Source organism: Centrocercus urophasianus, unplaced genomic scaffold, assembly GCF_019232065.1.
Source record: "Centrocercus urophasianus isolate 14NV4802_14NV808 unplaced genomic scaffold, USGS_Curo_1.0 seq_23, whole genome shotgun sequence".
NCBI classification, from domain to species: Eukaryota; Metazoa; Chordata; class Aves; order Galliformes; family Phasianidae; genus Centrocercus; species Centrocercus urophasianus.
The window spans coordinates 11,503,477-11,520,193 of NW_024884789.1; the positions used below are offsets into that span (position 1 = coordinate 11,503,477).

The 16,717-nt window shown below is 36.6% G+C and overlaps 1 protein-coding gene across 6 annotated transcripts in view; it reads right to left on the reverse strand.

Annotated features, from left to right (window-relative positions):
* Positions 1–1,930: 1,930 nt before the first annotated feature.
* Positions 1,931–16,717, reverse strand: part of WDR72 (WD repeat domain 72) — a 107,099-nt gene continuing 92,312 nt past the window's right edge. For 4 of the 6 annotated variants that reach the window (XM_042824646.1, XM_042824647.1, XM_042824642.1 and 1 more), the window contains 2 exons: positions 8,098–8,196; positions 1,931–2,771 (listed from right to left, as the gene is read on the reverse strand). In XM_042824646.1, coding sequence (XP_042680580.1) covers positions 2,716–2,771; positions 8,098–8,196 — 155 coding nt within the window. In that variant the 3' untranslated portion in view covers positions 1,931–2,715. Of the gene's footprint in view, positions 2,772–8,097; positions 8,197–9,087; positions 9,441–16,717 lie in introns of those variants that run through there. The other 2 variants (XM_042824644.1, XM_042824643.1) reach the window with 2 other exon arrangements.

The window sequence follows — 16,717 nt, forward strand, 5'->3', positions numbered from 1 at the left end:
AGAGCACACTGGAAATAGGTTCATTTTACTGGGACATAAATGTACCTAATAGGAAGAATTCTTGTCTTCCTGTGGTGGCTTAACAACCGATAGGCAGCTCAGCACCGCCACACCTCTCTCACTCCCCCTCCTTAGAAACACAGGGGGAGAAAATACAATGAAAGGAAAGAAAAGCTTGTGGGTTGAGATAAGGAGCAGTTTAATGAAAAGGGAAAAAAAAACGCAAAGGTCATGTGGAAGCAAAAGGAGAAAAATTATTCATCCAGTTCTTGGAAAGCAAGGCCTAAGTACACTCAAAAAGGCCAACGCTTTCACAGAGTTCCCCCTTTCACCTTCTTTCAGCCAGATTTTATTGCTGAGCATTACATCACACAGTACGGAATATCCTTCGGTGAGTTTAGTTCAGCTGGCCTGGCTCTTTTTCTCCCCACCTTCAGCCCATCCCCAGCCTGCTGGCCTTTGAGGCAGCAGACCTGGAGATACAAGTCCAGAGCACAGCTAACTCCATCCTAACCAGACACAGTACACGTACCTCGCTGATACCGCAATTGTAATTAGCGCAAAGCACACACAAGCACGTAGCAAACACCAATCGTCATCGCACAACCCGTTCCAAGGGCTGTCTGTATTGGCAGTCTGCTGATGTGCACTGCTTTAATGAATTAAAGACAAGCAATCAAATATTGTGCTGCACAAATGTAACTGCTGCCACAGCAATACTGGGTGTTATGGACAAAGCCAGTACCTTGAGCTCTGACACCTTTTTGAACACACAGTTATTTTTAAGAATACCTTGTAGAAATGGCTTTAGGAGATTTGCTGCTCTTGTACTAACAACATGCAAGTCAGTAGATACTGATAAAGCAATAAAGTTGGTAGTGAAGGGAGACGGATGTTTCAGTGCCAGTGGAAGATTACTTAAGCAAAATAGAGATGACTGCTGATGAGGGTGTGTGGTGAAGAAGATAGCAAGGTTCAAGCTTTTGGTACATTTGGTTTACTGTCTGCAGATTTTTTGTAGTAAGTTCCTGTAATCATACTTGTAACTTTATTTTCACTTTCTTTATATTTTGATCTTTGATTTTAGCATAAAGTTTGAGATGGGGGTATATGTCAGCTGAAGGCTTGTACTGCTCTTGGCTGTGTAGAACTTGCATTATGCAAGTATAAATATGTCAGTGAAATTACTACAGACATCCAGCATGATAAATGAAAGACTGAAGCCATACCACTCCATGTCTAGATTGTTTAGTCACCATAATTCAAATATAAGCCTGTATAAACAAAAGGCATGGTTTATCTATGAAATTGACCCCTAAGAATAAGGAAAGCTTATGGTGTGATTTTTGGGTGGTCCTGTATGGATCCAGGAGTTGGATTCAATGATCCTTACGAATTCCTTCTATCTCAGGGCATTCTGTGATTCTATGAAAGCTCCTCCTGAAACATACCAAATATGTAAAACACATTGACTTTTCTATAAAAGATGTCATTTTATGCATGGTATACATAATTCCAAAGAAAGAAAATTAAATATCTTTATCTGCCCTGGGCTTCAACCTATTTTAATTGCTGTATTTTCAGTGGAATGAAATTCAAATACTATTTCTTACGATGTTGCAGTCAAATTCAAGCCATAGTAATAACAGCAACCTGGTTTGGTCACACCTACAGCCACGACATTTCCCCACAAAGAGGACAAGGATTCATTGCCAGAGGATCTTGTTGCACTAAAGAAATCCAATTTTCTAGATAAGGCAGATTATGGCTAACGTAACAGGAAGCATAATATCAGGCTATGATTTCCACCATCATACAAATCCAAACAATGCCATCTTCAAGTCTCTTTGACTTCATTAGCCCTCCTACTATTGATAATACAGAAAGCAAATGTGCTGCTCAGAGAAGCAGACCAGCAGAAATCCCTCAGAACTCTACGTGATATATGAGTCTCATGAACCGCAAATATTTTCCAAACACATTCTTTTTTTTTTAAAGGACAAAGATATGTATCTTCTTTTCCCCCTGAGCACAAACAGCAATTCAACAAAGTGCATCAGTTGAGAACTCAGATTGGCTTCTCCCACTTTCATACCAGAGGACCTTTATTCAGATTATACTGCTGGCAGTATAAAAGGAAAGTTCAGATGCTAGACATGACCAGACTTAAAATCAATTTCCCATGCAGACCTGTGAGCACAAAGTTGTTTATATTTTATTGTTTCTAAATATTCCAGTGCATTTTCATTTAAATAATAATAAAAAAAAAATCTCTATTTTTTCAAATTAGCCAAATGCTTTCTATTAGTGTCAAAATGCTATTGGCAGTAAAAGTGAGAAGAAAGGAGAGAAAAAAATAAGTTTGATTATTTAAATTAGTTGCATTCAAAAGAATATTCAAACTGAAGCAAGTTTACAGTCAATCAGTACTTGGAATCACTGCTGTAGCTAATGAAAAACATCTAAAATAAGGACTCAGTATTTTCTATGTTAGAAATATCAAATTAAATTGAATAACTAAATCTATTAGTGAGAGAAGTGTGAATTGAATTCAGTAAATCAGCAGAGAGCAGCTGACATTATGGAAGATATTTCTTCTGAAAATGAAGGTATAAAATAATAACCACAGTAAGCCACCCCATGTCCATTCCACCTTTATCTTATGTCTTGGCTGCTCTTGTGCATCTTCGTATTCTTTCAGCTAAGTGGGGTCTTCTAACACACCTTACAGGAGCACACCTTAGATATCCAGGGATGTGCCTTCATGTCATCTGGAAAAGAAAGAAACATATTTTGTTAAAAAAAAAAAGAAAAAAGTTATTTGAAAATCTTTTTGTAGATTTAGAATCTATATTTTTGTAATGAAATTAAGACAGCATCAGCACAGTGGTGTTAAAAAACCAAAAAATCGACATCCAGAAGATTTCTATTCTTTTCACATCATAATTGCAATTTACATGAGGAAATATGGAATCCAAAGTAGCTTAAGAGCATGCATAGCCTTCCTCAGAGTTTTTCTGTGAAACAGTCCTCCTCTCGTCTTCTTCACCTTTTCGTTTTGAATGAAACACTTTCTAATAGAAACACAAAAAATAATTTCAGTTTATATCTAATAGAGGATTTGCATTTCCTATGGAAAAAGCATTTTCAAATTATATATATATATATTTCAACAGAAACAATCCAGTGTTAGCTGTAAACAGTAGTAGTAAGAAGCTTTATTAATAAGGCATTAATAGCTAAATTTGTAAGGAGTAATCTCAGTCATCAGTTTTTAGCTTCATGACTTTCTCCCATTTAATTCATACATATTTATGTATTTACAACCTGAATTTAAAGTATTACTTAAATTAGAATCACTGCTTATATACATTCAGCACTCTTTATGAGTACATGAAACACGCTGTTCTTTCCCAGCCTAATGGCTATCTTCTCAGTTTGTCCTATTGTCTGTCATCTATCTGCCTATCTATGTCTTAGACATAAAGAGAGACACATTTTCCTGTTGTCAACTATATAATCTTCTGGTTTTACAGTTTCATTTACAAGGTCAAACCAAACCAAACAAACAAATACTAGCAATGCTGAATGATGATGGGACACAGCAACACATTCAATACAGTGAAATTCTTATGGGCCTAATTTCTGCAATTATCTCCAGACACTAGCATTTCATACTCAGCTAATCAGTATCTGATCTTGTTATATCTCCACATTTTCATTTCTATTTCCTGCAGTTCAGCCTCCAAAAGATTGTACTTTGGGAGCAGTCAAAGATCTCTCCCATCTCTGTGTCAAGGTCTACCTAGGACATGCAACTATGGCAGACTGTGAAAACTGTTTGTATTTTCACTGTTATCTGTCATATGATCAGAATCACATTCTGTCCTGAAAGAAGAAGGAAAAAATTAATATCTACGATGTTATTGCAGTGAAGATATCACAGAGAGCAATCACGAGCTGCAGAAGGGACCAGCTGACTCAGCCAAACTTCCTGCCTACTGAAGGCCATACATACATTCTTACTGTTTACACGGTTTTCATCCAAAAGATAGAAAAAAATTTAATTCCTACAGCTTTCAGTTGTTGCTTTGTTTTGCTTGATCAAGCTGAATTTTCCTCCATTACCAAAGAAAGCAACAACCTATTGCTTGATCTACTGCAATATCTCCGTTGGGGGAAAAAAGAGGTAAGGGGCATCTGTGCCTATATTGTTCCTTCTGACTTCCACTCAAATCTGTTTTTTTAATCTCATGAGTGCTATGCTTGCAGAAGCTTCTTTAATGGGACTGCAGCACATATGAAAACTAAAACATCTGCAATTGTGTAAACTCCTGCTATGTTCCTCTCAGATTGAGACTGACAAAATTCAGAGCACTTTCAATACCCTTAACTCTTAAGCAATGCCCTACGAATAGGATTATCTGCCTTCTAGGGTTAGGAATTTTCCATCACTGTTTACATAAGAATATTTGGGTGAATAGCTCAGACATAGAACTCAGACATCTAAGTTTGATCAGCTTCAGATTCTTTCCAGGTTTCTGTAAGAGCAGAAAAAATGACTGCTGAAATGGAAAACAATGCTATGAATATTTATTTCTACTGAAGAACCATTCTAAGGTGCAGTGAATTCTTTGCAGCAGTTTAATGTGATTAAAAGTTCTACAAAATTCTGTTGCAATTCCTATTTGATTATTATGTTCAAGGCCAGAGCAGAGTTTGAAAAGCCAAGGCTTTGCATATCAAACAGAAGTAGTCCTCAGCATGTAGGGAAAATGGCAGTGATAAACCTACTATTAGGCATTTGAGAGAGAAGCCCAGTATCTCCTCTGTGTGAGGGCTAAATAGACGTGAGCCACTATCACAGATAATGGCAGCTTGTAGGCACATGAAGGGAGAAACTAAAATCTATTTCACTTAGACAAGAAACTGCAGTCTGACATTTACCTTTGTCCACCACACATGAAAAGTGTTTGCTGTGAATTATCCAAGAGAAAAGTGCAGGTTGAGGGGTTTCATTTCCTACCTAAGTGTAGCTTGGATCACACACTGAATACAAGAAATCACAGGTAAATCTCAGATTGGGCTTTTGGTTAGTCAGATGGATTCCTGCCATCTGAGTATAGGCCTTTTTTTCCATGACTGCTGGAGGCCTATCTCTGGAGCAGTAAGAACATGTACAGGAATATAAAGAGTGTGAAAGTAAAATAAGCAGAGTACTCTTTATGTGATTTAGAAAATTTAGATCACTTTGAAAATAACTTTCACTCTTATGTCAAGGTTAGAGGCTGCACTTTTCACCGGTAGAAAGCACAGTAAACAGATATGTCTACTAATGGCTATGTACTCCAGCCTCACTGATGCTGGTAGGAGATGCAACAAGGAACCGTGTCTAGAAATATTTGGAGTTCCTTTCTGGTATGCTGTTATACTTTCATCTTTTCCTCATCAGAAGAGATAATAAAGTGAAGATATTTCTTAACATCACTTTTGCACATATAATAACATATTCTAAATGCAACAGAGTCTGCAAAACAAACATAATGACAGCTCTTTAGTTAAAGTTTATAAATGATTGTCAGTTGCCCTGACACTGAATATGAGAGAGAGCTAAATTCACAGGTTTCACCAAATCAAACACCAACCTTCCAGGCACTCTTAAATTCCAAGATCCATTTCAAAGTCAAAACACCTGAGAAACACTAGAGAAAATCTTACCCAACTGAATGCCATATTATTGTTTCAATGTTTGCTACTAAAAGTAAGTAGTAAGTTTTAAGTGAATGTAGTCTGTTATCAAATCTCTCCTTTCAAACAAGCACTTCGGTCAGAAGTGTCTTAATTTCTTATCACAGAATTTCATCCGCACAAGGAGCAATAAATAATTCATGTTCCTGGCTCTTTGTTGTGTGTCCCTGAACTGCACAGAGCTGGAAGGCTGACAGCTGTGTCAGGACAAGCACCAAAGATCTGACATGACAAGTGACTAACAAGTTTCTTTCAGTCTATAGTGAAAGAAGACAATGGCATAAAGTGCAAAAACGAAATCCTGAAACAAAATGAAACTGTTTCTTTCTCTTTACCTAAGTGTTTGCTATGAGCTTATTTCCGACCCATAACCTCTGGTCATTTTATAGTACTGCCCAACCCCCTTTACTCCTCACATTCGCCTGGCCATTTACGCCTGTCCACGGATCAATATGAGCAATTCTTGGAGAAATACGATGTCTCCATGACAACCAAGCCACAAATTCTCAGTGGAAAGCAGTGAGACCAGTAGTGAAATCTCCTGAGGTTTTCAGACCTATAAGACAAGATGTCTTAAAATGCAGGAATGGACAGAAACAAAAGCCAGAGTAATTCATTGTTTATTACCAGTTTAATGATGTCAGATGGACCGCACGGAACTCAGTTTTTAAGTTTAGATGCTTTATCAACACGTATTTTTGCTAGCCAACATTCACCTCCTGATAGTTTTTTATCCTTTCCATTACTTCACATAGACATGCAGAATGTAGAATTGGTATTCAAGTTCCCATCCAAATGTGTGCACTTTGCTACGCATAATAATTTAAATCAAGGTTCAAATTAATGTTATCTTTAATGTACATTAATTCTCACCTCAACACTTTCACATCACATTGCTGAAATTCTTTTTCACCTTAGAACAGACCTTGGAACAGATCTTGGGCAACACACACTTTCACACAGAATCATTGTAGAAACCATTGTACAGATGGTTTCTGAAGGATGCACCATGCACCAGAAATAGCTTGAGGTGGTCATGGCAAAGAAATTACATGTCTCTCCTTCCCAAGTAGATTACATATTTCTTTCTAAATCTCATACTGCCTTCTGCTGTACAGCAGTGAGTTCAAGCCAACGTGGCTTTAAAATGAATACAAATTTACAATTCATTGGTTTCAATTATTCTAACGTATACTTGTGTTCATTTCTGTGGAAAAGATGAAAAAGGAATGTAGTTCAAATCAGGTATATGACGGCAGTTGAACTCCCAAGGAATCTTGGAGGAGTGGAGTGTGCTGAAATATAATCCCCCAGACAGGGGTCCTTTCTGGGTTCTGAGATGACTTAGGGGACCTGACATGGATTTCAGACTGCACCCTTTGACTGAAAATTAAATCTCAGCAGTGTTCCTTGGGGAAGGATCAGGGGACTGTTGGCAGCTGCCCCCTGTCAGCACAGGCTGCAAGATTTGGAAATCTCTTAACTAAGCTGACAGGCCACAGAGACGATGAATCAAAAATATGATACACGGATCAGCACACAAAGATGCAAGAGGGTACACAGAAACCAGATAAAGCAGGGGAGGAAAATACTGAGTGAAGAAAGATGTTTAACTCTTTCGTTAATGAGTACTATGTGCAGGTTTCATATATGGTGTATGTGGATCAAGCCCATAGACTATTTGTAAGATTTTAATATTTAGTTGCATAGAATGTTTTAATCAGCTGTGATTGGATGTACTTCATACTTGTTTCCCCTTGGGTTTCATTTAATGAATTTCTTAGATATTCCATAACTAGGAAGATAATGATAGTACATGAAGATAAATCTTTTAGACACCAAAAATAATGCACTTTATGGATGTTCTTGTATTTAACTGAATCAATGTTAAGAGTCATTAAAATGAAATAATGGTTGTGAACTGATTTAGAGAAAAGAATCAAGCTATTTAAAACTACCAATTTGCTTTCCTCCAGAGATACAGTATTTGAATGCCCACTGCTAAGTTTAACTGCAGCATATACAGTGCTTCTAATTTTTCATAACCTCATTCTACCTTCAAAGGGTCAGACATCGCATATATATTAAATAAGAAGTGTAGTCCAAAACTAATTATAATGAACTAGTTGTGTCAGCTTTCTTTTTGGTCATAAAGACCTTATCCTTTCTAAGACCTGAATTCTTGATGAAAGAGGAAAGGATAACACTGTGACCCCTAGAGGTGACCGTTAATTTGACACTGCAGCTGCTAAAAAGGAAACAGCATTACAGTGTGCCTTTTTTACTGACCCAAAAGCTGTGTCAGATTTATCACATGATACTTGGTAACTGCCTTGAAATGGTTCTCACCTGGAGTCTCAGATTCTTCTAAGACACATCTGTCAGGTGCACCCTCTGCATCTTGGAAGTTTGCCGAGTTTGAGCTCTTGTCATGCTTCAGCACACTAACTGGAGCAATGAAGAATGAAAACAGAGAGGGAGAGACGTAATTTATATTTAGAAACAAAAACTTCCTGATATTCTGCAGACCATTCAATGTTGAAGATGTATTTTATAAATACAAGTGATAGACTGAAATAAAACCCAAACTCAAAATACTTATAGGCAGCCATAACACTGTTGAAAAGTCTATAGACAAGAATTCATCTGAGGAGAAGTTTGAGGCACTGGCTCAATCCTAAAATAAGAACATAATCTCATAACCATAAAAAGTGCTATCCTGTTTCATGAAAGAACGCAGTATACAATATCAAAGACTAGTTAGCTGGTTTAGTAATGGCTGGAGACAATCAGTAGGAAGAAAAAAATATGTTAAGATGAAAATATGTTGAATATAACAAGCTAGAATGTGCAATAAAATCAGTTGTAACTCAACATGCAGTAGGATACAGGTGGAAATCCAGTTTAGAGATGGTCAAATTTGATTCTTTTCATTAATTGCTAAAAATATTTTCATTTTTGAGTAGGGAAATATTTTCACGGAAATAATTATTTGTCAATATACAACTTGTAGCCTTCCTAGCTTTCAAACAAATTCCACATAGGTTTTCCTGAAAAGCTTAGGGGTATTTCTCTTGACAGTGTTCATTTCTTTCTCTTCTGCTTTTATGAACCCAGAGCTACATTACAGAAAAGCAGACTAAGGACTAAATCTCGAATATTCAGTGCCCTTGAAACTTTCATTTCTTAAGGAAACATTTCTTAAGGCATTAATAAAGACATTTTTTCTAATATCTTTAAAAGTAAGCAATGTCCTAGACTTCAAGCTAGACCATGTGGATGAGGAGCACAGTGGCTACAATTCCAGTTCTGTCCTGTATTCAAAACAAGAAATGTATTCCCTTTTTGCATTTGATGGATTTTTTTTTTTATCAGATGAATATTTGCTGAACAATTAATTTCAAAGCCCATTTAAATTTTCCAAAAATTTGAGTGAATTAAAAAAGCCTCAGTGTACTATTCAGATAGGAAGATGTCAAAATGCACACATTCCACTTTGTTATTTTGTACATTCCTTTGGTTTGCAGCTATTGACCCCAGGTCATCAAAACTTCCCATAATTCTCAACTCTGACATTTACCCAGAATCCATGTGAATCAATCATGCTTCAGCATGACTGTGGAGGCAGATCCTTGAAAATACAACATTACGACATAATAAAATAATAAAATCTATGACACTGTACATTTCATCTGGAAAAAAAAAAAAAAAAAGCAAATTAAAAGAAGTTTAAAAGTAGATTTTGCTAAGAATAGCTGCCAGAGATGGTAAGCACACAGCATACAAACTGCCTAGGAATAGCAGGAACACAGGTTACATTTCTAAGATTACAAGAAATGACAGTGGACTTGGATCAGTGGTCAACCTCTCCACATAAGGAATAACATTAGTTCATAACTCTGCCATGGAAGTGTTGACAATACAACCTGCATTAGGAAAACCGACACTGAAGAATAACTTACAATAAATATGTTCTTTTCCATGAAAAACTATGATGTGCAGGAAAAAAAAGTCTTCAAAGATTTTTGTGTTTTCCTCGGATTTTTACAACATCTAAACAATTTTCCATACCATCTGAAGGCTGGCATTCCCACTTCAAAAAGAAAAACTGGAAACCACGAGTTTGCATATTATATTTAGACATTTGTTTTGTTCCCAATTTATTACAACACTTTTTCTAAAACAGTTCATTCTATCAAGTACTCAGCTCTGTTGTGCTGAGTGATAGATTGAGCCATTACAGCAGCATGAATTTATAAGACAGAACTCTTCTGAAGCAGAGCAATAGGAAAATTTCCAACAGAGAACTTTGTGGTAAAAGGGCGAAAACAAAGCATACAGCAGCACCTCTAGAGAGAAGGAAAAATCACAAAATCACCTCTCTAAAAAACTAACACTGACCAAAAATTCAGAATCAGCCTTTTGAAATGGAAACCTCCCAGTTTCAGGATGAACTGCGAATAATGTTTTCATTCAGCAAGTGACTCTGAGTTTCTCTTGGGTCTACTTATAAGAAGCAATATAATTTGAGCTTAGTTAAGATAAGGGATTCCAGTGGAAGAACAACAACAACAACAAAAAACTGGCTTGGTGTTTAATTTAATATGTAATGTGGTGCTGAAGCAAAATATACACCTCAGAAACAGATCTTTGATGGGGACAGACCAAACAGTATAAACTCATTATCATATATAACACATTTTTGATTCAGTTCAGCTCATTCTGTTAACTAAAAGAATTGAAATGCTTAAAGCAGGGCTACTGGGTGCACAGTTTTCTAGGCATCCCCACAACCAGACATGAAATCACATCTCTCTGCTGAGATACATGCGGAACATGCACCAAGATTGACACAAAATGTGTCTAAAAGTTTAGCAGAGTAAAGGCTTTGGCTGAGGCCTGGGCCAAACATGCAAAAGTGACATATAGAAGGGTCTGTTAAAATACTGATGTAGGGTTGTGGAAAGAGCTTTCAGTTAAACACGACTTAGAGGTATAAGGAGCAGATAGCTGTAAATCAGAAAGTAGTGGGAAGGCTTGGAAGAGATAACGAAGAGATCTGATCTAGTTCTTTATTCTAATGCCAGAAGAAACACCAGATAGGCTGAGAACTGGTAATGATGAGATGACAGCTGACATAGACGACATCAGAAGGACACTATGAAGTGATGGGAGATACCAGAGAAGATGGAGTTATAGAAGCCCAAGAAGGACAGAAGTGAGATGAGAAAAAGGGATCAGGAGCAGAGCTAATATAACCTGATGTGATGGAAAACAATGATGAAACTTTCACTGATGGCAGGTAGGAAAGGAGTTACAGGAAGAGTTTAAAAGGAAGGAGAAAACAGAGATGGAAAGGGCTTTTGCAGAGACAGAAAAGCAAACCTCAATTAGCTATAGCTAAAGTAGAAAGAGCTGATGGAGAATGGTGGTCATCAGGTGAAAATGAGGCTGGCAAGAGGACCTTTCAGAAATTCAGGCTAGGACCACTTGTGCAAGTGAGGCAATGTATCTTAACCTTGTCACTTACCCCAGTGTATGCATATCTTCCTACATAAAACTCAGGCAGATACACTTCACAGTACCCTAGTTTATGATGTTACATAACAGTGTAGTGAGAAAGAAAGGGATTTAGGCAGATGCCTCCAGGTCTTTTTTTTTTTTTTTTTTTAAACATCAAGTTACATGCTCAATTTGAAGAGGAAAGTACCTTAAAAATATCATAGAAGATGGAAGAACAAAGGGAATTGAGAAGTTAAAAATAAGAAAAGAACAGTGTGGCCCAAATAAAGTATGAAAGTTTAAAAAAGCATTATATAATTTTTGAAAAAAATATTTTAAAAATTCCATTAAATAGATATCTACTTTACTGTGTTATAGAATTTTATGCTCAAATGTCAGTAGTGGAAAGATAGTTCTGAATTTCTCATTCCCAGGACATTGGTGGAATTTCAGAACTAATGGAACCATTGACAGTACAATCTTTACTTGTTCTGAGGATACCCTGTCCTATACTGGGTTTAAATGAATCCTAACATTACTTTTGATTCCATTTGAAAGATAATTTGTATAGCTCAAGTGATGTAAATATCTAGAGTGTAAATAAGCCCCAAATCTGCAAGTCAGAGAAAAAAGTTAAGCATCAGCCATTTCTGATAAAACGACCCCAATTATTTTTTAGCTCAGTGAGATGTAATTTAAGTTGCTACATAGATAATAGAAATTACTCTTGTTAAGTAAAGTAAAAGGAGAAATTTCATGGAGTCAAATTACATCAAACAGCCTGTTAAAATGAGGTACATCTTCCTTGTACGGAATCAGTCCTGAGAACTGCAGTAATTTTTTCCTGATACATATTAATAAGCTCTTAAGAATTGTTTACTGAACTTGATTGTCTTATGTTCTAGCACTAAAAAGAAAAAGACAGGCAAAATAGGTGTAAAATTTAGAATAGCAAATGAATGATATCTAAGTACTCAATGAAACATTCATGTAAACAGTTTCCAAATATTTCAAATGCAAAAAAGAAACGCAAACAAATTATTTCCATAAAAATATAATGAACTCATCTGTGATAAGTCTATGAAAGAATGGCCTTTATGTGAGAGTGCTGCAAAATGATAAGCTCTTCTTTGTGAATTTGTACTAATCATGGCAACAGCCAATCACTACCTTATTTCTTCATGTTATGTTTGAAGCCCTGAAAGCCTTGTTCCACTCAGAAATGAATTATCACATACCAAACTCCAAGAAACCTGTTCTTTATACCAACTTGCATAGGGCAGACATATTGGAGAAAGCTTGCAGAACACAGGTGAATCAACAAATAAACATTTCTTTCTAACAAGATGCTTTGTGTATTCATCAGAGGGATTAATAATTTGAAGAGAAATTATTTAAAAAAATCTATAAAAATATTAAAAACAAAAAACAAACTGTTGATAAGTATTCATTTCCAAAGGGCTTTAAACCAACTCTGCTGCAATGCTGCAATGGCAGTTCCAGGATGCCCTAGGCCTACAGTTACCATATTACACCCAAGGAGCTGGGCTGACAGCTGGGAAATGCTTAGGGTACCATTTTAAAAAGGGCGTTTCTTAGTAAAACTTCATCAGAAATGTCTCCAAAACTTCAAACTGAAACTCAGGTTCCAAAACTAGTCTTCTTTTATTATTTGTTTTGTTTTATATTTCTGTTCCACAAATTTTTCCCACTTTCCCTCAAAGGTCTAGAATTTTTGCACCCTACATCCTGACTTGCTTTAACATGGGAGGCTCTATGTTATACACATAGGGAAGCATCTCCTTTTGTCTGTTCGGATAAGTTCCTGATAGCTTCATGTCAACCCCTCCAGCTCTGGTATGAGAAAAGGTGCACCAGCGCTGTGCATCTCCATGACATCTGTGATTAACAGTCCTTTGTTGCTTCCTCTTTCAACAGCTAAGGATTAGTGGGCTACATTGTTTTTTTTTCCCGTGTATTTTGATACTAACCTAAAAGGAAATAATTATTTCACTAATACAAAAAATGCAAAAGGTACTCATGTGAAATAGTATGGTGAAATAGCAGGTGAAATAGTAGCAGTACTTACTACAATCAGCTAGAAGCAAGAAAATAATGAATCAACTCCAGACTGCAAGGAGCACCTTCCCTTACAGCGGGATGAGAGCAGTGCAATGGAGCAGTGTAGCAGCAGCCTGGGGCTGTCGCCTAGGTGTTACCAATGCTGAATAGAGCACACGGATGACCTCACAGCTTTTGCAGGTGATACTCCTGTTCACAGAGCCTGCTATGGGGTTTGCCTTTGTTGCCACAGTGTGAACACTGTTGAATCATTCTCAGTTGGTATCCAGATCGTTTTCTGAAAAACTGTTGCCTTGCTCTTACCTCCCATCCTGCCTGTATGCAAACTAACCCAAGTCCACCTAGAAACCTTGCTTTCCAAATTGAATTCAACTTTGGTGTTTTTTTCCCAAATCATTTCTCAGGCCATATAACTACTAATTCACTCGAGGGATGAAGGACATCAGTTGTTGGTCCTTTCATAGTCTTTAGTCCCATTAAAAATAAACAAACAAGAAATAAAGAAAGCATTCTACTGACGTATTTAGTCAACACCTAATTGCTGATGGCATGTCATTTTCTGATGTTTGAATGCCACACTCTCTATGTCTCCATTATATTTAAATTTTAAAAATAGAGATTAGGAAAGTAACCCTGCAAAATGTGTAATTCTAAAGTGAATGTAGCATCACACGAGAGCTGGAACAGTTTCTGAAATAACAAAGCATGGAGCTAGTCACATCGGAAGCTAAAGTAATTTAAATCCTTGCATTAAATGCAGTAACAGGTCCAAACACTGACGTGTATTACATGCACAGCTCATTCTGCAAAAATATGAACCACGCACCCAGAGGAGCAGGAGCCAACTGCTGCACTCTGTGTGCAAACGAAGTTCATTCCACTCCCTTCTTGAATTGCAACCAAATAACTTATCTCTTAGAAAAAGTCTAAAATCTGTTTTAAGATTTTTCTAGATTTTAAATTAAAACACATAAACAAAACAAAAACACACTAGAAACTCTATTTTCCATCCCTCTCTATAACTATGAGGACAGAATTACCTCAGACAGGAAAACGAAAATTTTCAGTGATTTTTTCCCCAATATACCTTGCAGTTTTATTCACCCGGAGGGACTTCCCTTCTTCTCGCAACTAAAATATGGCACTGTGTAACAAATTACATTCTCAAAGGACATCCGTTTTTGTTTCATTAGTGCAATGAAACATTCATTCAATTTTAAAGCAGTTGTCTCCATCTTAGTTATGATTTACACCAGAATGTGCCCATGTATTCTATGTACTGTATATAATAAAATACCCAACTAGTTAAATTTGTCTCAGTGGGTTCTGCTACAAGAAATAAAATTATTTCCCATAAAATCCCACAAAGCGTTTATTGCAAAGCTCAGAGCATATGCTTCTGTAAAACTTAGGAGGATTATGAAAAGGAAAACGTAACCTCGAGCCATCCTTAACTCTTCTACCACTACATACTGCTTTTTCTTCTCCATATCCTCTCTAGCCAGAAAGCCCACATGTCTTTTTGACAAAACATGATGTAGGACTGAGTCGTTTAATCAGTTGATTATCATTATTAGCACCTCTCTTTTTTTAATTATTAAATACATTTTTTTCTTATAGGAATTAGGAAAGAAGGCCTCACTGCAGTTCTGGTAGTTACTAAATAAATGTCATCTCCTATCCTGTCTGTACTTCTAAAAAATATGAAGCATATTAGAACAATGGTATTGGATAGTCCATACTGTAGATATAACTGCCTATCAGTACATCAATGTCTTCTCCAAAAACAACAAACAAATTGGGAAATCCATACTTCATATTTTTAAAATTACATTATTGCTAGTTTTTTTCATGAAAGATTTTTTTGGTATTCAACTGTAAAATGTTTTTAATTACTTCTTTTACACACAAGAATTCTAGTTGTTGATTTCTTCAATTTTCTTTCAAAAACCAAAACGAAACAACAATGTGCAGCACTTTATGACACTCACATATCCCTCTGCATAATGTGGATCTTATCACTTGCATATCCTTTCTGTCTCTTGATCAAAGCTTTCCAAAAGGCTTAATCCACAGGGAAAAAAATATACAGAGAATCTTTATTAACCTCTTCTGTCCAGATTATTGTTATTATTTTGCATTATGGCCTTGAAGATGCATTACTGATAGGGAGGTAAAGCCAACTCAGCACAGCATGAAGCTCCTGAATGGCTGCTGTATGAAAGTGGAAGTACTTATTTCCAGGACATTTCTGTGATGCTCCCTACTGTTAAAATGTTATCCGACTTTAAAAGATTTTCAGTTCAATTGTAAGCAGTAAGTAAACTCAGGCAGTACAGTACTGTATACTGAAGAGTTTCACAAACTGGTCAAACAGGCGTTATTCCAAGAAACTAATGTTGTATAGGACTGCTTCCTGGTGGCTGAGACCTCTGATTGGCAAAAGACAGCAGACTTTTCAGTCAGCAAGCTAGTTACCCATGGATGTGGCTTGAGGCTGACACACAGATTGACTGGTTCACACTAATTTACTTCACACAGATTCCATTTATCTCCTAGAAGATCCCCTGGCAGCAGCTTATAATGGCATATCCTAGGATGCCTGCCTGCATGAGTTTTTAAAGCGGCAGAGCTTGATGAATCTAAGTCCAGAAAACAGTTCACAGATTGAGGACTAGGTGCAATCAAAAAACATCAAGTAGCACAGCTGGGACTTGCTAGCTTGCTTGACTGGTTTGAGCAGCTGAGCATTAACTACGCTTGCTTTCCTGCTGGCAGCCCTGTGTCACTAGGACAAATAGGAGCACTACCTGACAAAGAAAAAGGGGGGGGGGGGGGAAAGAAAAAGAAAAAAAGAAAAAGAAAAAAAAAGAAAAAATAATAAAAGAAAAAAGCAAAAAAAAAAAAAAAAGAAAAAAAAATCAAAAGGAAGAGAAGAGGGAAGAGGATTATGGCATTACACAGAACACTATTAACAAAAGCAGGGAAAACTCATTAGAACATTTAATCTTTACGCAACTTGAGGATTATCAAGCTAAATAACAATCTAGTAAGCAAATTTTGAGGCTAGGAATCTATGAAATTTCTTTTGGCCATGCTAAAAGTTGGTAAGAAAAAAAAAAGACCGGAAAAAATCTAAAGCTGTTGCCATTTATTTCCTATTGAAAATAAAATTACATTCAAGCTGGTAACACACGTACTGTGAATAACAGTTACCAGTACGCTGCGTTTTACAGTATAACAGTGAGATATGGGTCGATGTAATTCCTCACCTCCACAGAGAACAACAGACTTCAATAGGAGCAGGCTTATATTTTTAAAAAGACTAAAAACATAAGCTTACACTGTAGCTCTCCAAACTCAGGTAGACAGAGGGTATTTTTTA